Here is a 21,934-nt window from a genome sequence, read left to right on the forward strand (position 1 = left end):
CAATGTAAGGACGAGTAAATCCTCTTCAAGGGCTGTGTGGTCTCCATGTGAGATTAGAGTGGAGGAGGGAAAGATGCAAATGCTGCAATAAGTGAGATTTATTCAAAGATATCCTACCCCTCAACATATGGACAAGTCACTGCAAAGTAAGATTCATGGAATCACTCACATACTTTCATGCTGAAATCACAACCGCGCACACACACACACACACACACACACAAACACACGCACGCATGCACACACACACAATAGTGCACCTTGAACAGCAGTGACACAATGAACACTGGAATTTAAAGGGCTGCTCATATACGTCTTGAACTTTCAACACAAACATGCACTAACTACAGTACAAAAGTTTGGACACACCTTCTCATTCAATACGTTTTTCTTTATTTTCATGACTATTTACATTGTAGATTGTGACTGAAGGCATCAAAACAATGAATGAACACATGTGGATTTATGTACTTAACAAAAAAAAGGTGAAATAACTGAAAACATGTTTTATATTCTAGTTTCTTCAAAATAGCCACCCTTTGCTCTGGTTACTTTTTCACACACTCCTGGAATTCTCTCGATAAGCTTCAATAGGTAGTGCCCTGAAATGGTATTCACTTCATGTGTCATAGTTTTGATGCCTTCAGTGACAATCTACAATGTAAATAGTCATGAAAATAAAGAAAACACATTGAAATGAGAAGGTGTGTCCAAACTTTTGGTCTGTTCAGCACATCAGGTCGTGTTGGTGCAAATTAACCTCAGGATGCATTTAAGTTTTTTAAAATGTAATTTGACACCTTCCCACCTGCACATGACTGAATTTTACCCTGCCTTATTCACTGCTTAAATAATTGTGTAACTGCCCCATGTACAAGGATTGTCCAGAAATATAACAGGTCCTTTATTGACTTTAGGTATGACAAGTCTCAATTTTGCATTTTGGAAAGAGTTTTAGATTGAAGAAGATGTTAAAACACTTTTTTATTAACCGACATCTTTTCTGTCACTGGGTGAACTTGAAATGTTATTCATTGCCAAGGCTTGGAGCTGCTGGGTCTGAATTGTTTAATGATGGTCTACGCATTGGTTTAGGAGCTTTATGGACACTTCACTTACACCTTATCTGGAATATTAAAACGAAAAACCTCCCAGTCATAACATAAAACCAAATCTGAGCTACAAAAAAACATTTAATCATGACAAAAGGAGAAGGTAAATAAATAACTTCATTATAACATGTTTAAAAACAGGACAAATATGATCTTGAGGAACAATTACATTTAAAACATTCGTCCAGGGTGTACCATGCCTTTCACAGGAGTACAGCTGGGATAGACTCCAACACCCCGAGAGGGACAAGTAGTAGAAAATGGGTGGAAGGATGGATGCATAGACGCCGATCTACATTTTGCCAGTGGGTGCTCGGACGGGCGGTAAATCTGACGCTACTTTTCTGAGCATGCGCGGTTTTTGCTTGGTGGTGAGAAAGAATTTGCCATCAATCCCACGTGGATGCTCGGCATTGCCCATGGGTGCTTGGGCCCCGAAGCACCCACGGAATCTGCGCCTAAAGATGTATCCTATACTGTACGCACACACAACACTAACACCTTGTACCGTGGGTGGAATTCCAATAATTAATTCAACAATGAATGGGCAGTGAGGGATGCCTGCGTGGGACGTGGGGCAGGGCGGAAGTTACCAAATAAAGGACGAACAACTACACAAGACCTTCTCCGCTTTATTCATTTCATTTAAAGTACAAGCGTACATAACATGGTGTCAGAATTTGCCGAACTCGTCTCGAAGGTTTGAGCAAAGTTTAAAAAATAAAAATAAACAATAATGAAGGAACTTGGTCCGCATTGCCGGCGGTGGGTCGGGCACGTTTCCATTGGGGGTTGGGCTCCGCCATGGTTGCCCTTTGTCACCGATTCTGTTCATAACTTTTGCGGACAGAATTTCTGGGCGCAGTCAAGGTGTTGAGGGGTTCCGGTTTGGTGGCCGCAGGCTTGGCTCGCTCCTTTTTGCAGATGGTGTGGTCCTGGTGGCTTCGTCTGGCCGAGTGTGAGGCAACCGGAATGAGGGTCAGCACCTCCAAGTCCGAGTCCATGGTTCTCTCCCAGAAAAGGGTAGAGTGCCATCTCCGGGTTGGGGAGGAGACCCTTCCCCGAGTGGATGAGTTCAAGTACCTAGGAATCCTGTTCACGAGTGAGGGAAGAGTGGATCGTGAGATCGACAGGCGGATCGGTGCGGCGTCTTCAGCAATGCGGACGTTGTACCGATCCGTCGTGGTGAAGAAGGAGCTGAGCCGGAAGGCAAAGCTCTCAATTTACCGGTCGATCTACGTTCCCATCCTGACCTATGGTCATGAGCTTTGAGTCATGTCCGAAAGGATAAGATCACGGGTACAAGCGGCCGAAATGAGTTTCCTCCGCCGTGTGGCGGGGCTCTCCCTTAGAGATAGGGTGAGAATCTCTGTCATCCCGGAGGTGCTCAAAGTAAAGTCGCTGCTCCTCCACATCGAGAGGAGCCAGATGAGGTGGTTCGGGCATCTGGTCAGGATGCCACCCGAACACCTCCGGTGTTTAGGGCACGTCCGACCGGTAGGAGGCCACGGGGAAGACCCAGGATACGTTGGGAAGACTATGTCTACCGGCTGGCCTGGGAACGCCTCGGGATCCCCCGGGAAGAGCTAGAAGAAGTGGCTGGGGAGAGGGAAGTCTGGGCTTCCCTGCTTAGGCTGCTGCCCCTGCGACCCGACCTCGGATAAGCGGAAGAGGATGGATGGATAAATGATAAATGGGTTGTACTTGTATAGCGCTTTTCTACCTTCAAGGTACTCAAAGCGCTTTGACACTACTTCCACATTTACCCATTCACACACTGATGGAGGGAGCTGCCATGCAAGGCGCTAACCAGCACCCATCAGGAGCAAGGGTGAAGTGTCTTGCTCAGGACACAACGGACGTGAAGAGGTTGCTACTAGGTGGGGATTGAACCAGGGACCCTCGGGTTACGCACGGCCACTCCCCCACTGCGCCACGCCTGAAGGAAATAATATGTGAAATGCGAATTTAAAGTTAAAGTACCAATGATTGTCACAATTCCAACCCTTGATGCTGAGTGCCAAGCAGGGAGGCAATGTGTCCCATTTTTTTTTTTTTGTCTTTGGTATGACTCGGCCAGGGTTTGAACTCCCAACCTACCGATCTCAGGGTGGATACTCTAACCACCAGGCCACTGAGTATGTGGTGAATGATGATATACCGTATTTCCTTGAATTGCTGCAGGGCATATAGTAGGCGCCTGCCTTGAATTACTGCCGGGTCAAACTCGCTTCGCAAAATAATTAGCGCATGCTTAGTATTACCGCCATGTCAAACTCGTGAAACTTCCCATATCATCATTTTCAAAGTGGAGGAGGCTGATTTCAATACCGGTAATTTGAAATCGCATAAAGGGAAGAAGATTTAGAGCTGTTCAGTAGGATTTTAAAATAACTAGCGCATGCTTACTTTTACCGCATGCCTTTGGTAAGCGCAGGAGTGAGAAGAGGTTTTTAATTAATTAGCGCCCCGGCGGCAATTCAAGGAAATACGGTATGTTAATTGAATCGGTTAGAGAGTTTTGGAGTTAAAAAAAAATGTACCCAATGCATACCACTGTCTGTATGTTTTATGTGGGGCAAAAAATTGGTTAAAGGGAGATGTAATGTATGGGCAGTGAGCGATGCCTGTGCGCTTGCGCGGGATGTTGGTCAGGGCGGAAGTTACCAAATAAAGGACGAACAACTACAAGCGACCTTCTCTGCTTATTAATTTAATTTAAAGTACAAACATATACAACAAACAATGTACAAACAGGAGTCAGTTTAAGAAACGCAAAAGGAAAAAAACCTGAAAATTAAATAAATAACTTGTGCTTCCTCCTATACTCATTTACGGTGTGCAGCTGTAAACAAACAATGTATTTCAAGGTATATTTGCTGGACACGAAACTATCAGTAATACTAAATGTCTCGTTTCATATTAATTACTTTGTTTTCCTTGATTGAACATTCTCCACAGAAGCGCAGGTGTACCTAATGAAGTGGCCGGCAAGTGTATTAGATTTAATGAATCGTTTTGTTGAATAAAGTCTTAAACTAATTCGTTATACGAACGTTCTAATTCCTGCTATTATTCTTGTTGTATAGTCAGGTGAAAACAAAACAAGTTAGTCTGAGAGCGTCAATAAAATAGTTTGTTAGTGTATCGCTATTTCTGTATGGATCGCCTTCACACTTCCTGAAGGACTCCTTTGTTTATTTTTTTTCCGCCACATATATAAATGTAGTACTTTATTACGTCCGTACAAGTGTGCTTCAAATCACATTAGGGTATTTGACTAACAATATAAAACTAAACTTTTTTGTTGCTAATAACGAGGTAAAAATAATGTGTGGCAACTAGCTAAGTTAGTTAGCATGGACGCTAAATGTATCATAGCGTCGGAAGTGTCCTGTCAAAAAACCGCTCACCTTAAGCCTCGCTTTCCCGGTAATTCTTCCGACAGTCCGGCGATAAAAGGCACTTGTTGGTCGCTGGAGGAAGATTTAAAATCCAGTGAAGTTTGCTTAGGACAGTGTGTAGACGGATTGACTCAGGAGCAGCCGCTTCCTGTCTGTCGGTGGGATCCCGAGTAGACTTCGCTCCTGTCCGGACAACTTCGGAAACTTACCTTCCCCGACCAAAGATCGCCTATGCAGGAACGTGCATCACACTGAAGAATTTTTCGTGATCTCTCGACGCCAATTTCACGCACGACTACTGCGTCCGTTCAGCAAAATTAAGTTTGAATCTCATTTTTATATTGTAATTTGAAACCTATCCACACCGATTCGTTCGTAATTCCTTTAGATCCGTTGGAGATCTCGGCAACAATGTTTCCGGCGCTTCAGGTGTTTTCTATGCAAACAAAGATTGCGCCCCAGAGCCTTTAAGAGGCTGAACTACAACATTGCAATCAAGCTCATGCTCACCAATTTAAATCTACTAGAGCAATGGTCCCCAACCTTTTTGTATCCGCGGACCAGTCAACGCTTAATAATTTGTCCCGCGGCCCGGGGGGGGATCTTTTTTTTTTTTTTTTTCTTTGTCATGAAAAAGGGACGTTTTTGTCATGAAAAGGGGAGGTTTTTGTGGTTGGTGCACTAATTGTAAGTGTATATTGTGTTTTGTATGATGATTTTAGAAAAAAAATTAAAAATAAATTATCATTATTATCCATCAATCAATGTTTACTTATATAGCCCTAAATCACTAGTGTCTCAAAGGGCTGCACAAACCACCACGACATCCTCGGTAGGCCCACATAAGGGCAAGGAAAACTCACACCCAGTGGGACATCGGTGACAATAATGACCCAGTGGGACGTCGGTGACAATAATGACTATGAGAACCTTGGAGAGGAGGAAAGCAATGGATGTCGAGCGGGTCTAACATGATACTGTGAAAGTTCAATCCACAATGGATCCAACACAGTCGCGAGAGTCCAGTCCAAAGCGGATCCAACACAGCAGCGAGAGTCCCGTTCACAGCGGAGCCAGCAGGAAACCATCCCAAGCGGAGGCGGATCAGCATCCATCCATCCATCCATTTTCTACCGCTTATTCCCTTTTGGGGTCGCGGGGGGTGCTGGCGCCTATCTCAGCTACAATCGGGCGGAAGGCGGGGTACACCCTGGACAAGTCGCCACCTCATCGCAGGGCCAACACAGATAGACAGACAACATTCACACTCACATTCACACACTAGGGCCAATTTAGTGTTGCCAATCAACCTATCCCCAGGTGCATGTCTTTGGAAGTGGGAGGAAGCCGGAGTACCCGGAGGGAACCCACGCAGTCACGGGGAGAACATGCAAACTCCACACAGAAAGATCCCGAGCCTGGATTTGAACCCAGGACTGCAGGACCTTCGTATTGTGAGGCAGACGCACTAACCCTTCTTCCACCGTGAAGCCATTATCATTATTATTTTTTTTTTTAAATAAAAATGAATAAAAAATTATTCTGCGCCCCGGTATCAATCGGGCCACGGCCCGGTGGTTGGGGACCACTGTACTAGAGCAGGGGTGTCAAACTCATTTTAGCTCAGACGCCGCATGGAGGAAAATCTATTCCAAGGTGGGCCGGAAGGGTAAAATCATGGCATGATAACTTAAAAATAAAGCCAACTCCAGGTTGTTTTCTGGGTTTTATCCATCCATCCATTTCCTACCGCTCATTCCCTTTTGGAGTCGCTGGTGCCTATCTCAGCTACTAATTGGGCGGAAGGCGGGGTACACCCTGGACAAGTCGCTACTTCATCGCAGGGCTCTTTGTTTTACTTTGGCCAAAAATAGAACAAGCACATTCTGGTAAATGTACAAATCACAGATAATAATCTAGACAAAACACTTCGTTTGTTGAAAATTCTGAGGAAATTGGTGCAGTTTCAGAAACACAATGAGCATAGACTTTGTCTCTACAAAGCCAGGATTCAACTTTAAGTCAAAGTCTTTCTGGGATTGAAGAAAAAACACCACATTGAACTCAACAAACTGTAAGAAACGGAGGTAAAAACTATTCAAAAGTGTTAAGTTCACTTTCCTTGTGTTTGACAGAAACATTTTGGGGCAACGAGGGTTCCAAATGACGATGTGTTCGAAGCAGAAGACATAAAACGGCAGGTTTAAGGTTTCATGTGGGTCGAGGAGGAGGAGCCACAGTCACCCTTTCTTGTGTACCTCTTGCTTGGCCCCGGTATAAACCGTGCTTGCCTAACAGAATTGCTATTGTGACATCTAGTGGACATATTTAGAACAGCAGTTTATTTCGTAAAAAAAAAAAAAAAAAAAAATAGCTCATTTTAATATTTGGCAAACTCATCACGGGTCGTACGTTTGACACCCCTGTACTAGAGTTAATATATGAATATCAAAATTATGATTGACAAATATATACAGTGAGGTGCACAAGTATTTGCACACCAGCTCCTGCCGTGTAGTTCTGGGCTGATTCCTCACTTTTCCTTTATTGATTGATTGAAACATTTAGTAGTAGATTGCACAGTACAGTACATATTCCGTACAATTGACCACTAAATGGTAACACCCCAATAAGTTTTTCAACTTGTTTAAGTCGGGGTACACGTTAATCCAGGGGTGTCCAAACTTTTTCCACTGAGGGCCGCACACTGAAAAATCAAAAAGCATTTTGACATTTTTATTTATTTATTTTAAAAACCCATACAATATATATATAAAAAAATATACATTTATGCCTCCACTCAGTCCCCATAGGATTTTGGTCCAAAAAATATAAAAAATGCGTCATTATTCAGTATAACTATTTGTATTATCTTTCAGGTTTTAAATCTCTACATCAGGGGTCACCAACCTTTTTGAAACCAAGAGCTACTTCTTGGGTACTGATTAATGCGAAGGGCTACCAGTTTGATACACACTTAAATAAATTGCCAGAAATAGCCAAATTGCTCAATTTACCTTTAATAAATAAATCTATATATATAAAAAAAATGGGTATTTCTGTCTGTCATTCCGTCGTAAAATTTTTTTCCTTTTACGGAAGGTTTTTTGTAGACAATAAATCATGAAAAAAACACTTAAATGAACGGTTTGAAAGAGGAGAAAACACGAAAAAAAAATTCAAATTAAATTTTGAAACATAGTTTATCTTCAATTTCAACCTTTTAAAATTCAAAATTCAACCCCCAAAAAATAAAGAGAAAAACTAGCTAATTCGAATCTTTTTGAAAAAAAAAAAAAACAATTTATGGATAAATAAATGATAAATGGGTTGTACTTGTATAGCGCTTTTCTACCTTCAAGGTACTCAAAGCGCTTTGACACTACTTCCACATTTACCCATTCATCATCATTAGTAATTTTTCCTGATTAAGATTAATTTTAGAATTTTGATGACATGTTTTAAATAGGTTAAAATCCAACCTGCACTTTGTTAAAATATATAACAAATTGGACCAAGCTATATTTCTAACAAAGACAAATCATAATTTCTTCTAGATTTTCCAGAACAAATATTTTAAAAGAAATGCAAAATACTTTGAAATAAGATTTAAATTTGATTCTAAAGATTTTCTAGATTTGCCAGAATATTTTTTGGGAGTTTTAATCATAGTAGGTTTGAAGAAATGTTTCACAAATATTGTTCGTCGAAAAAACAGAAGCTAAAATGAAGAATTAAATTAAAATGTATTTTATATTCTTTACAATTATTAAAAAAATACTTGAACATTGATTTAAATTGTCAGGAAAGAAGAGGAAGGAATTTAAAAGGTAAAAGGATATATGTGTTTAAAAATCCGAGAATCATTTTTTCTCTAAAATTGTCTTTCTGAAAGTTATAAGAAGCAAAGTAAAAAAATAAATTTATTCAAACAAGTGAAGACCATGTCTTTAAAATATTTTCTTGGATTTTCAAATTCTATTTGAGTTTTGTCTCTCTTAGAATTAAAACTGTCGAGCAAAGCGAGACCAGCTTGCTAGTAAATAAATAAAATGTAAAAAATAGAGGCAGCTCACTGGTAAGTGCTGCTATTTGAGCTATTTTTAGAACAGGCCAGCGGGCTACTCATCTGGTCCTTATGGGCTACCTGGTGCCCGCGGGCACCGTGTTGGTGACCCCTGCTCTAGATCAACATTAGGTCATTCTGTCAATATAACATTTTAAAAGATTTAAGTTGTATGCTCTTTTTCTCAACTAAAACCCATTTTTTTATGGAAAAAACACAAAATATGCAATATTTTCACCCAATAATTTTTTTAAGTGGAATATTTGAGATTATGTAATAATTGGAGCCTTAAAAATGTCAAAAACCCATAACACCATTGATTTTAATTCATTATTATTTTTTGAGCAATGACACTTAAAAACAAATCACACCAAAATGATTGGGGATCTAAAAAGGTCCTCCTCATTAAAGTGATAAAAAAATAAATGATATATAATTTTTACTGTTTACTTTTAACACAATAATCTCGAAATCATCTTCAGATCTGTTAATTATAAGTTGTATTATGTTTTTTTTTTTTTTGTTTTCGGCCCTTATTTAAAAAAAAAAAAAAGCTCCATCTTTTTATATAGCAAACACAAAAAATGCATAACTTTCCCCCAAAATATCTCAAAGTGCAATATTTAATGTGACGTAATTGGAGCCTTGAATAGGTCAATAATTCATAATGACATTGATTTTGATTCATTATTATGTTTTAAAGAAAGAAAAAGCCTGCATGGCAGCTTTGTGTTTTATTAGAGTCAACATTGCAACATTTTCTTGTTACATTTGACCTGTTTGCTCTTTTATATCACTTTTTATGTTTTTAGTTTTTTCAATCGTATTTTTTAAAATGTGCCGTGGGGCCGTTAAAAAATGACCTGCGGGCCCCACTTTGGACACCCCTGCGTTAAACCATCCATTTCCTACCGCTTGTCCGTTTTGGGGTCGCGAGGAGTGCTGGAGCCTATCCCAGCTGCATTCATGGTAATGAGTGATGTCCCACAAGTAGAGATCTCACTTGGAGCCCCAGTCTGAGGTAGATTAGTAGTCATGTTTAGCCTTTTCCATTCTCACAGTTGATCTATTACAGGGGCCTCAAAGTAAATTTACCTTGGGGCCACTGGATGTGGAGTCGGGGTGAGGCTGGGCCACAAGAAAATATTTCTTAAATGTTGCATAATCCTCAGGATGTGTAGTTGGATAATGACAATTTTAAATTGTATCTCTTATGCATCGCAACTTTCTCTGTGCAAATAAGACAAAGAAATATTGCATCTCCCACTTTTCCTGGAATTGTCTTTGCACATCACAAACCTCTCTCTTCACTGCAGGCTTTGAAAAAGACATGTTTGGGGTTGTGGAATATATTAGTATTTAGCCGACGCACAGAGAATAATGTTATTTCCGCAATGTGTGTCGTTCCGCTTTTCCTCCCTAAAGCAACACACGATCGGCGGATTACAGCCGGGGAAAGTACCTGGATAGCGAGCGCAAAAAAGTGACGGTTCCTGAAATGTGTTTTCCGGCGTCATATAGAAATAAATGCAGTGTTCATCGTGTGAGGCAATGCAAATTAAACAATAAAAAACAAATAACGGTTTGAATTGGTCCATGTTACCGGGGACTGTTATTACTGACGGACAGGTGTTGCGGTGTGACTGCAGCCAAGCACATAAAAAAAAAAACCTTGTCTCCATGGCAGCGTTTGTCGCTTTCACTTATTTGCCGCTTTTCCACTAACGCAGAGGTAGGCAACCCAGAACGTTGAAAGAGCCATTTTGGACCCAAATAACAAGGCTGGCAAGCACCATTCATTGCGGCCGCACTAACATTAAACATTCATATTAAGGTGGGAGATGCAAAATAACGTCTTGCGGGCCGCAATTGGCCCGCGTGTCTTAGACCCCTGATCTATTTTCACCAAGCTGCTCCCCAATTGTCTCATGGCCTTTTTCAGCTTTGTGGAGCTCTACAATTTGGTCTCTTTTGACAGCTCTTTGGTCTTGCCCGTGGTAGCAGTTGGACCTTGACTGTGGGTTGCACGGGTGACTTTAATGACTTCAAAGGGGTGGTGGGTGGGGGATTAGTTTAAGGTAGACTGACAGCTCTTTGAGAGTCGTACTTCTTGCTGATTCTCGTGTGCAAATACTTATGGACCCTTGCAACACACGAATAAAACATTTAAAAAATCGTACAATGTGATTTTTTTCTATGATGAACATTTCAGACACCTATCAAATTTTCAAGTGGGAGAACTTGCAAAATTTCAGACTTGTGGACCTCACTGTACCTTAAAAACTGTCATTACCGAAGAAGCACAGAGGTCAATGTATTTATTCATAATTATTTAATCACACATACATTTTTACATCATGCAGTCAATCCAAAACTGTGATCTCTTTCAACAATCCAGTCTCCGTCCATGTCAGAGCTAGTTATTTGTGCCTCAATTAGCCAGGAATGATCCAGTACCTTTGTCCACTCATGGATCCCCCCTCCAAAAAAAAAAAAACAACACCTGCCCTTTAAAATGTGACCAACTATTACACAGTAATAAAAAAGTGGCAAACACCGTATTTTCTTTAATTTAGAACAAATGCAAAATTAGGAGCCACAGATATTATGTTTTACTTTTTAACTATGTTTCCATTTGATATCCAGTTGTATTGGGAGGACAAAGAAAAGATCAACATTTTGAGGTCCGTGCTTCAAAGATTTGTACTATTCTAGACTATTATGAAGCTTACAGGGAATAAACCACCTTGGATGACATCCAGACACTGTCCTGTCTCAAGACTTAGGGGGCGTGAGTACAGCCTGCGTCTCAGCGAAGCAACACCCTTTTTAGTCAAAAACGTATGGAGTGCTTTTATTTAGTGAGCAAGTGCTGTTAACCCGGATGTCTTTCTTCAAGCTAGATGAATATATTTCATGTTGACATGTCAGGCCGATTCATATTTTGCACAGCTGTTGTATAGTCTGGTGGAAATCTTTTAGTGCGGTCCGTTTTCCTTAAATAACAAGCTCATGTTTTATCTGTGCATAAATATAAGTATGAAAGAGGGTGTGATCACCCGTGATCTGATATACAGTGTATTTTACAGTATATATTGCACTTGTACATGGTGTTAGCGTTCTCATGCAGGGTTACAATCACAAATATGGTCTGAGCCAATGCACTGGGGCTTTACGAGGTACAAAAAAACTAAATGTGTTGGGTTTAAAAAAAAAAAAGAGGGGACAGAATAACGTAAACAAAGAACCATAATTAAAAACTCCTACACTGCTGACTTGTTATATATATATAAACACTTCCTCAGGCAACAACAGATTGTTGTGCAATTCTTAACCCTGCTTTTCTGACTTGCTGATCAGCAACAAAGGGTTTGGATCCTGGACAAGTCACCCTCCGAGCGCAGTTTATCAATCTAGAAGCACGGAAAGCGATACAGTACATCAAGCCCAGTAAAAAGTCAACCCAAAGGGGCATATAGACACACACGCCACATTTATTAACGAGGGTAGGGACGCGGCAAATAATGAACCTTTGAAGTTGATTTTGGATCAAGAACATTTTTCACCCACCTGGGACAGGACAAGTGCGGCGTGATGGTGAGTACACCCCAAGTCTACGACTGTATTTGCAGATATAAATAGCGTCCGCCAGTGAGAGGCAAAAAGAGCACAAGTAGCATCACAAGCTTTTCAAAAAGTGTTGACTGGATCATTCTCTTCCTTCCTACATTTGCTCTTCACATCGTCCCCACGACCATAACAAGTACAGCTTTAACTTAACCATAAAAACAATTGGCCTCCACAGGTATTAAGTTAAATACATCTACAGTACACCGTTGCACAACTTGGCTTTGTTTTTTTTAGGCCCACCTCCTTAGCCACCTTCCTACCACCATCCAGTTGTGTGACCAGGAGAGCGTGTGCAATAGTGCAGATTTAACATCTGTATGACTGAACACGACAGTAGTGTTTGATGCCATCTAGCCATTTACATGTTTTTTGAGTGTGTGTGTATATCATTTTTTTTTTTTTTTACTGTCCCCCTAAAGAAATATGTCAAATCTACTGTGAGAAGTGTGTTATTAATTTTGAAATGTACAAAGATTGGCCTAAAAAGATGGAGTTAGGTCTCACAATAGGATAGGGTCTATTTTTGGTCTTTCTTTGTGTAATGTTCAGGTCTTGCTACCGTTACATTCAGCTGGGGGCAGTGCAAAACTACTCGCACGACGATGACAGTCATGTGCAAAAAAAACTAAACTAAACAAAAAAAACTGATTTAAAAAAAAAAAAGGAAAGCTACACATTCAAGTCGCGTGCAGTTTCGCTCGCCAAGGCTGCGCTCAAGACTGTTTGGTTGGTTGAGTGGACATAATTATTAACTTCTGTAAACTCCCCATATTTTTATTATTGTCGAAGGAAGTGATGCATCGCGATGAGAGGAAGGTGCTTGGGAGGTGGTGTGGTTTAAGCAGGGAGTGAATGCTTAGAGCTGTACAGCCAGAAATATTTATATGTATATATATTTATAAATCAGAGACTTCTTGGCGGCTCGGAGGCAGAAACGAGGAGCCTGTCTGCTGAAAAGGAATGACAGGTTTGATAGGTTGGCGGCTGGGATGGCAGGGTCTCTGGGGAGATGGGGGAGGCGCGGTTGGTTGCTATTGGCTTCTTATGCGGTGTCCTCATTTCCTGCTCGCTCTTCAGCTGCACACACAAATTCAAACATTTCAACCCATTAAGGCCAAGACAGGTTACATACAATTAAAAGGAAAATATATAAGATTGATTAGCATTAATATAATTTAATGCTATGTTTTGTATTGGTTCTTTCAAGTAAATAATTATGTCATTTGTCACATGTGGAGGAGCAATCGCTTTATTTAAATGAAACATCTTTATTTTGACTGTGGATTATGGCTTTCGCTTGTGAAAGTTTGTCAAATGTAAATGTGGACGAGTGATTGCAAGACCATCGTCCACACTGTGCACGTGTTTGCATGTGGATTTTGTCAGTCCAACTAGGGCTGGGTGATATATCGATATACTCGATATATCGCGGGTTTGTCTCTGTGCGATATAGAAAATGACGATATCGTGATATTCGAGTTTACGTTCTCACGCAGTTGCTTTGAGGTGCGGGCATTACACTACAGGCTCTTTCCACTCTTTGTTGTCTCTCCTTCTCACAGAAACATGGAAGAAGCGTACATTCTTACATACATCACATATGTATACGCCCTCGCAGAGCAGAGAGGTAGTGACATGGGTAACTTTAGCTGTGATGCGAGTGGTTATACGAGAGAAAAGAAGGTGCCAATCTGGTAACAAATGAAGGAATAATTAATTCCCAAGAAAAACAGTAAGGGGTCCATTGTCTGGCGGTGGTTTGGCTTCAAGTGGGAAGATGGCAAACAGACAACCATAATTTGTCAAGTGTGGGGCAAAAGCGTTGCTGCAAAAAGTACCCATCCATCCATCCATTTTCTACCGCTTATTCCCTTTCGGTACCCTTACTGCTAATATGTAGCATCATTTGAAATGTCACCTGCTAGAGAATGAAGAGTGCTTGAAACTCTGCATGTCAACATCTCTGTTCGGTGCCACACCAACAAAAAGCCGAGGCAACAATTTCCACATCAACACCGTATGGAAAAAATAGTCAACAACAGGAGATAACGTCCGCAGGAACCTACCTCATAGCGAAGGACATACACTATTTGATTTTCTATTATGCAGCTAATTTGTACTTGACAGTTATTGAAATGTCTTGTGTGACATCATGCCCAAAAGTGCACTCATAGCTTGTTTTAAAATGTCTCTAAAAATCTTCCATTTTCTGTTTTGGAAATGACATGAATGTTTGTGCCACAGCTTCATAACTGTTTAATAAATACAGTTTTGGTCAATTGACTTAGTTGTGATTTCCCTCTCTGCATGAAAGTTTAAAATGAGCATATATTAATGCAGTATGAACAAGGATGTTTTAAAGTAGACACATAGAATCATCATACTGCTGTGATTATATGCATCAAGTGTTCATTCAAGGGTAAGGCAAAATATCCAGATGTAAATCGTGCATTGTGACGTGGCCTAAAAATATCGAGAAATTAAGCCCAAATCCCTGCAATCCATAAATACGCTACTCACGTGCATTGTGGTTAAGCAATTGCATTCCTGTTGTTGATTCTGTTTGTACAACCAGATTACATAATGAGGAACAAATCAAGCATTTACATACTTCTTGTCGGTCTTGGTGGTGCCGCCGCCCCTGATGGACACAGTCTGGCTGTTCTGGTAAAAGCTTCCTCCACTGCGGTTGATGTTCGGGTGAGTGGGGGATGCCACCGGCTGCTGCCCAGGCCGGATGGGCTTGGCTGAGGAGGAGGAGGGAGAAGATGACAAGATTTTTGCGAGGACTTAGAGTTTTATGTTAATAAGCACGAGCAAAAATATGTGGTGACAAACATGCTAGTTGTTGTTCTCAAATCCTACACTCACCAATCTGGGCCGAGTGTCCCCTCCTGGCCATGTTCTTGGCCCTAACGGCCTCCTTGATGCGGTCCACCTCCTGCTGGTACCGCTTGCGGTCACGGGCGGCGTTCTCCTTGGCCTCTTTCAGTGCAGACTCCAGGGCCTTGACCCGCTCAGCCGTAGCACGTAGGCGCTTTTCCAGTTTAGGAAGCTCACACCGAAGGTCTGCATTATCACGCACCAGCTGCCGCCACATAGGTAAAAATGTCATTGGTTAAAATCGCAGCAGTGTGTGGATGTGTGGCGTTTAACACGCTTACCTGTTTGTGAACCTTGGTGAGCTGCTCAAGATTGTTCTCAAGAAAGGAAATTTTCTGCTTTTGTGCCGCACTGCCCCCAGTGTCGTCAGAGTCCATTTCGGCACTCTGCACAGCACAAAGGAAAGGCATTTGCATTGGAATACAAGCACGCACAAACAGAATCACAGTAGAGTCATTGAAATGTGTTGCTGCCTTTTGGCTAAATGAATTATTCACACTGCAACTCAGACTCTACCTGTCTGGACAAAGACATATTGAACATAATGGTTCACCTTTTTCACTCGAGTGGCCAAGTCCTGGACAAAAAGCTTCCTCAGGTTATGCAGGGTCTGCAGTTCTTTGGCCTTAAATAAAGTCAGACAAGTAAAATAATTAGAAAAAAAATAGGTGTGCTTCTGTATTTCAGCCTAACAAAAAGTACTCACCACTGTCTCCTCCAGACCTTTCAGGTCCTGCCTGGCCTGCTCCCGCCTGTCCTGCATCACCCTGCGTGGAGAGAACACATCAAGGTTATATCGTAGGAGACGACATGATTGGCAGGTGGTTCACTTTGCGTTCGCTGTTACGTACGTGAGCTCGTGCAGTTTGCGACTCTTGTCCTGGTCGGTGGATTTGAGCTTCTCGTGCTCCACTCTCAGCCTCTCCTGTTCCAGCATGATCTTTTGGTTCAAACTGGAACGGGAAATGAAGCATGAATAAATGTGCCGATACTGCGGTAAGAGTGACGGCCTCTGTCAGTCTTACTCCTGTAGCTCGGTGATGAGCTTCTCCTTGTTGTCCAGCTCATCTCTCAGGCTGCTGATTTGCTTCTGGTGCGCCTCACGGTGAGAGTGGATCTGCTTATCCACAGCTTCCTTTAGTGCCGCACACAAAAAGACAAGGATAAATGTTACTTTTTGAGATATTTGAGGGGATGGAGCTGGCAATGCTTAACAGGACCTGACCCACACACCTTGACTTCATTGGCAGACTGGATCTCGTTCTCCTTCTCCATAGCATGGACTTTCTCTGGAAACCCAAAAAGTGATCCGTCATTGTTTAGTAATAAATAAAAACCTAACTTTGCAGCTTTGTCATATTAATAATTAGCGATAATAATAATCAATACATCCGTAGTGATGGTTGATGAATCCCATCTTGAGGCATATCAGGCAAAATATATTATTGCACATATTATTGCACTAATGCATCATTTTTGTGTCTTTGTTCAGCTTTAATGTTGTAAGGTTCGGGTTTGATTTTATTATTTTCCAACTTCCAAGCTGTCTTGTTTTTGCGTCTTCGTTCAGCTTTAATGTTGTAAGCTTCAGGTTTGATTATATCATTTGCCAACTTGCCATCTTCTTTGAATTAAGGTACAACGATTTGTCGACAAATATGTACAATAAAATTTGTCCACAACAGTCGGTGACGCCATCGCTCATGTTTTCCCAGACAGAAGCGAGTCAGCACGGCCGCTCTCAACAATATCGCAGGTAAAAAGGTAAAGTGTGGAAACATTTCATCCTAATATTGTTAAAGACATAACCTTGCTCATTTTGCATACCTCTTGTGATATGGGAGAATTTAAAGTAGAGCCATGATGTCTGACCTTTGGAGGAAGCGATCTCAACTCGGTAAGATAGTTACATTGTTACCTTCCTAGCTAGTGAAGAGTGAGACAAAGTTGTGTGAAAAATAGATTGTATTATCATTAATCCTGAATTTAAAGGCAAATGGCTAAATTTGAGCTACCGAATAGGTTTATGCTTCATAACCAGCAAGTCCTCGACTATCAAAAAAGTAATCAGTCGCAGCCCAAGTCATCACTGCAGCATATTTGTCTGACATACCCTGAGCGCTGAGTTTGACCAGCTCCTCATTGAGAGAGTCCACGTTCTCCTCCAACTGCCTCTTCTTCTGCTCCACATTCTGCAGGTACTCAGTCAGGGACTTGATTTTAGCCTCGTGCTGCAAACAGATGACATTTTTGTCATTAATTTGCAGGTTCTCAATTGCAGATGGGTCAACGGTTTTGAGTGGTGCGGACCTGCGAGATACGGAGCTGGCAGGCGGCTAACTCCTTCTCGTTTTCGTCGATTTTCTTGTTGCTCTCCGACTGGGTGCCCTCCAACTGCTTGCAGCGTTTCACCATGGTCTTCACCTCTGACTTCATTTTGCTGATGTACAAGCGCGCCACGGTAAACTCCTCGTCGATCATTCCGCCCTCGTGCTGCTGACAGAGGAGGGAAGAGCACAGCGAGATGTGAGGAAGAGGAAGGTGGAAGATCAGTGCTTCAAAAGGATGTCTGACTTGGCTTTAGCCAAGCTGGTGTTGCTCTCTAATGCAGCTTTACCTTGATATCATTGCTGCCTACAGCAATGCCAATTTCAGCTAAATCTTTAAGCAGAGACGACATCATTTCAGTGACCCGCTTCTTCTGGTGGTTGGACATCTCCTTTAGCTTCTGCAGTTCGGAGTCCAGAGATGACAAGATGGACTGCCGAAAAAAGAAAGATGTGAATAAGTCGCAGGATAACATAGGATTTTGTATTCTTTCAATTGCAGGATTCCTAAGAACAAAGTAAGGATAAAGGATGTACTCACCGACTTCTGGCTCAACTCCTCGCTGATCATTTCAAATTCCTTAGTCTTGTCTTCAACCTCCTGACTTTTTTGGTCATAATTGACGGCCAGCTCCTCCAGGGCCTGCAGTACCTCTTTTACCTCCTCCTTGGAGGCCTCGTTTTCTGCCTGCAGACGGTTCAGCTCAGACTGGAGGTTTTCGTGATCACGGCGGGAGGAGACCAGGAGCTGCCCAAAGAGAAATTTGGTAAAAAAGACTTTCATGGATTGGATCAGTGTTTCTTAGCCGTTGGGGCAAGGCTCATTATTGGGCCACAAGCAGCCCTATCTTAGCTGTGGGCCGTATTGGCCGCAACGATACCTAGTTAAATATTTATTTTTCCACCACTTGTTTTAGTAATGACAATCACGAACAAACAGAAGTAGTCTGGAGATAAAACCAAAGAAAAGTTTCTTAACCGAAAAGATTATGACTAAAATGATGAAACTGTATTTTCACTTGCACTTTAATTTTGGTGACAGTTAAGAAACACACAAATTATTAATTTTGTTCATATATATATATATATACAAACACACACACACACATATCTATATCTATATCTACATATCTATATCTATATCTATATCTATATATATATATATATATATATATATATATATATATATATATATATATATATAGATATATATATATATATACATACACACACACACACACACACACACACACATACATACATATATATGTATATCAGGGTTTCCCAAAGATTCATTTATTTGTGGCGGCCCGCCACGAAAGAATTACGGCTGCCACAAATAAAAAAAAATAATAATAAAAATAACAATTTTTTTTTTCCCCCCTGACTTTTGACTCGCTACACCGCTCATAAAAGCAATGGGACTCTGTCTGTGAATGTAGCTTATAGTTACATATTATATAAATATGTAAATATTATATAAATATGTATATAAATATGTACATAAAGTGTTGTAATTATATTCCAACTCCGCGTTCTTCTTTGTCCTCGCCGCCAAAATACTTCACAATTGGTATGGTTTGCAACTCAAGACATTTTTTGCTATCCTTGCTAATAAAAAGTCCAGCACTCACCTCCTCCTGATCCAGCATCTGCTGCTTCAGCTTCTCGGCCAGCTGGCTCTGTTGGTTGATCTCTTCATCCTAAAAGTAGCAGACGTGCACCAGCATTAGTATTCACAGCGTGCCTCATTGTACACAAAGTCATGGTGTGAGGTGAAAGACAGCTGAGAAATTAACATTCGAGAACAAGTATTTTATCCAGTAGAGATGGCAAATAACTCCCTCCAAACAAGAAAAGGAACCCCAGCAGGTATCTTAACCTTTGAGTCGACTTAATTCAAAACTACTTTATGCTTCTTAAGAGATGAATATTGGACACGCTCAAAAAAGTGGTAATATGTTTTTTCTTAAACTTTCAACACTATAATCAATCAAAGTTTACTTACATTGCCCCTTAATCACAAAGGTCTCAAACAACTGCACAAGCCAAGACGACATCCTCATCCACATCAGGGCAAGAAAACACTTAACCCATTGGGGACATGAAACCTTGGAAGCGACCGCATATGTTCTTCCAAAAACTCACACTATCCCTTTTATCCCAAAAACGGATGCATTCTAAAAATTATTGTTAAGTCATATAAAATATATATTTTTTAAAAACTTAACATTTTAGACCTATTTATAGATAACATTTTTCCATCCATCCATCCATATTCTTCCGCTTATCTGAGGTCGGGTCGCGGGGGCAGTAGCCTAAGCAGGGAAGCCCAGACTTCCCTCTCCCCAGCCACTTCGTCCAGTGTTCCCAGCCAGCCGGGAGAAATAGTCTTCCCAACGTGTCCTGGGTCTTCCCCGTGGCCTCCTACCAGTCGGACGTGCCCAAAACACCTCCCTAGGGAGGCAGCCTGACCAGATGCCCAAACCACCTGATCTGGCTCCTCTACATTTTTATATATCTGTAATGTTTTTTAATATTTTATGTTCTTTTTGTAACAAAAAAAATTATAATTCGCAACACTGATTATTGTGCATTATTATTTTTGGAACATTGACAGCATTTTTTTTTTTTTTAAATAGACAAACTCATAAAAGTGTCATATATTATTAAAAAAAAACTACAACAACTTTAAATGCTTTAAATCTTTCAGCAGGTTCACACTTATCCACATTTTTTGGATGACTTACATATCTTTTGTTTTGTAAAACAAACACAAAACAAATTTCTTATTATGGGAAAAACTAAATATGCAACATTTTCTAAAAAATTGTTTAAAAGTGGATAATTCGAAATTCGATTTCAGTGGTTAGCGCTTGTGCCTCACAGAGAACGCCCCGGGTTCTTTCTGTGGCCCTAGTGTGTGAATGCTTGTTTGTCTTTCTGTGTTGGCCCTGCAATGAAGTGGCGACTTGTACCCTGCCTTTCGCCAGAGTGCAGCTGGGATAGGCTCCAGCTCTCCCTTCAACCCTGAGAGGGAAAATGGATGGAAAAAATGATCACCTATTTTTGCTGAAACTAAATGTTTGTTTGAACGTAAATACCGTTGAAGATTACGTGCATTTAAACTGCATTTTTTTCTAAAGTGCCGTCACTGTAGTGGCTGCTGGTTGCAGGAGCTCTGCGCTGTTGTTTATCCTCCTTTTGTGTTCTTGGTGTTTTCCTGTGTTCTTTGCCTTTAGGTCCTGGCATCTTCAGAAATGCGCAACAAGCGGTAGCACTTTCGTGACTTCTGCAGTGCTTTTTGGTGCCATTTCGTGAACTTTTGGATCTGCCTAGAGGAGCCTTTTGGCCATGTCCATGTTTGCACCGGAGACCAGCTGCTGACTCTGCCACACGTTTATGTTGCGGACAGAGACAGGGCTGCGGTGCCTGAACATTCCTTAATTGAGGACTATTAACTAGAACATTTTATAAAATAATACACACTTTATTTCAATCTGCCAGAAAATGTCCTACACCTATGTGATTGGTTTTAGAAAGTACCTTTACTAGAGGTGGGGGAAATAATCGATTTTTAGATGCAACGCAATTCTGACATGGACTACTATCGAATCGATTAGTAAACGTCAATAACCGATAATTAATTTCCATCCATTTTCTACCGCTTGTCCCTTTTGGGGTAGATAATCGATTTAGTTATTGCAAATAAAGTAATGCAGACAATTCTAAAATTTGGGTGACTGAAGATCGTACCAGCCCCTTATTTTAAAAGGCACTTATGGTCCAGTTTTGCACACATTTCCATTAAGTTAATAAATGGGAGGAATAATTGAACAGATTCTAATTCCCCAATTTTTTTTTTTTTTTTAAGTTGCACATGATAAACGCTTATTTAGTGAAACAAATAGACTTGTAAAACTGCATCAATATTCATAAAATTAAGGATGCATCAATAATCAATTTTAATTGATTATCGATGCATCCCTAATTGAAATCAAATCGTGAGGTAGCCATAGCTTCCCACCTCTAGTCAAAATCCCCACAAAAAAAGTAAGGCTGGACTTCCTGCCCACTGTCTTTACTTTCTGCCAACAGTAACAATCTACATTGTGTGTTATTAATGTGTTAAACTAATCTAAACACGGGAAGTAAAGCTCAAGAGCTGGCTGTTGTTTCAATGTGACGTCTCACAGCGATCGTGGATTAAGAAAATGTTTTTTTTGTCAGGACGACAACTTTTCATGGTGTTGGACCTGGTATTTCCATTATCCACCCTTTTCCTGATCGCTATCTTCCCAGTGGTGGCTCATCAGTAAATAAGAGAGCAGCCGAATTTTCCCACTCCTCAAAAATGAGCCCGGATGCAGCGTGTTTATAAAATATGTGTGCCGTTAAAGGAACTTACAATTAATGCGTTATCGTGTTAACTTTGACAGCCCTAACTTTCTTTTTTGTGGACTTTTTGCAGCGCTGCAAGCACATCATTTCTCTGTTGTAGGATGATTAAAG

The 21,934-nt window shown here is 40.8% G+C and overlaps 2 protein-coding genes across 6 annotated transcripts in view; both read right to left on the minus strand.

Annotated features, from left to right (window-relative positions):
• LOC133568699 (rho GTPase-activating protein 12-like) overlaps positions 1-4,942 on the minus strand; it is an 85,465-nt gene extending 80,523 nt beyond the window's left edge. For 2 of the 4 annotated variants that reach the window (XM_061920794.1, XM_061920793.1), the window contains exon 1: positions 4,526-4,940. The gene's annotated coding sequence lies outside the window, so the exon portion shown is untranslated. Of the gene's footprint in view, positions 1-4,525 lie in introns of all 4 variants that reach the window. The other 2 variants (XM_061920792.1, XM_061920791.1) reach the window with 2 other exon arrangements.
• Positions 4,943-10,897: 5,955 nt separating this feature from the next.
• Positions 10,898-21,934, minus strand: part of LOC133568704 (kinesin-1 heavy chain) — a 37,616-nt gene continuing 26,579 nt past the window's right edge. Inside the window, exons 13-26 of one of the 2 annotated variants that reach the window (XM_061920805.1) lie at positions 19,057-19,125; positions 17,964-18,170; positions 17,713-17,856; positions 17,406-17,588; positions 17,209-17,326; positions 16,329-16,384; positions 16,121-16,230; positions 15,947-16,048; positions 15,802-15,862; positions 15,649-15,720; positions 15,377-15,481; positions 15,084-15,300; positions 14,824-14,959; positions 10,898-13,289 (exon numbers count right to left, since the gene is read on the minus strand). In XM_061920805.1, coding sequence (XP_061776789.1) covers positions 13,286-13,289; positions 14,824-14,959; positions 15,084-15,300; positions 15,377-15,481; positions 15,649-15,720; positions 15,802-15,862; positions 15,947-16,048; positions 16,121-16,230; positions 16,329-16,384; positions 17,209-17,326; positions 17,406-17,588; positions 17,713-17,856; positions 17,964-18,170; positions 19,057-19,125 — 1,584 coding nt within the window. In that variant the 3' untranslated portion in view covers positions 10,898-13,285. Of the gene's footprint in view, positions 13,290-14,823; positions 14,960-15,083; positions 15,301-15,376; positions 15,482-15,648; positions 15,721-15,801; positions 15,863-15,946; positions 16,049-16,120; positions 16,231-16,328; positions 16,385-17,208; positions 17,327-17,405; positions 17,592-17,712; positions 17,857-17,963; positions 18,171-19,056; positions 19,126-21,934 lie in introns of both variants that reach the window. The other variant, XM_061920804.1, reaches the window with a different exon arrangement.

The sequence above is a fragment of the Nerophis ophidion genome, linkage group LG14, assembly GCF_033978795.1.
Source record: "Nerophis ophidion isolate RoL-2023_Sa linkage group LG14, RoL_Noph_v1.0, whole genome shotgun sequence".
Taxonomy (NCBI): Eukaryota; Metazoa; Chordata; class Actinopteri; order Syngnathiformes; family Syngnathidae; genus Nerophis; species Nerophis ophidion.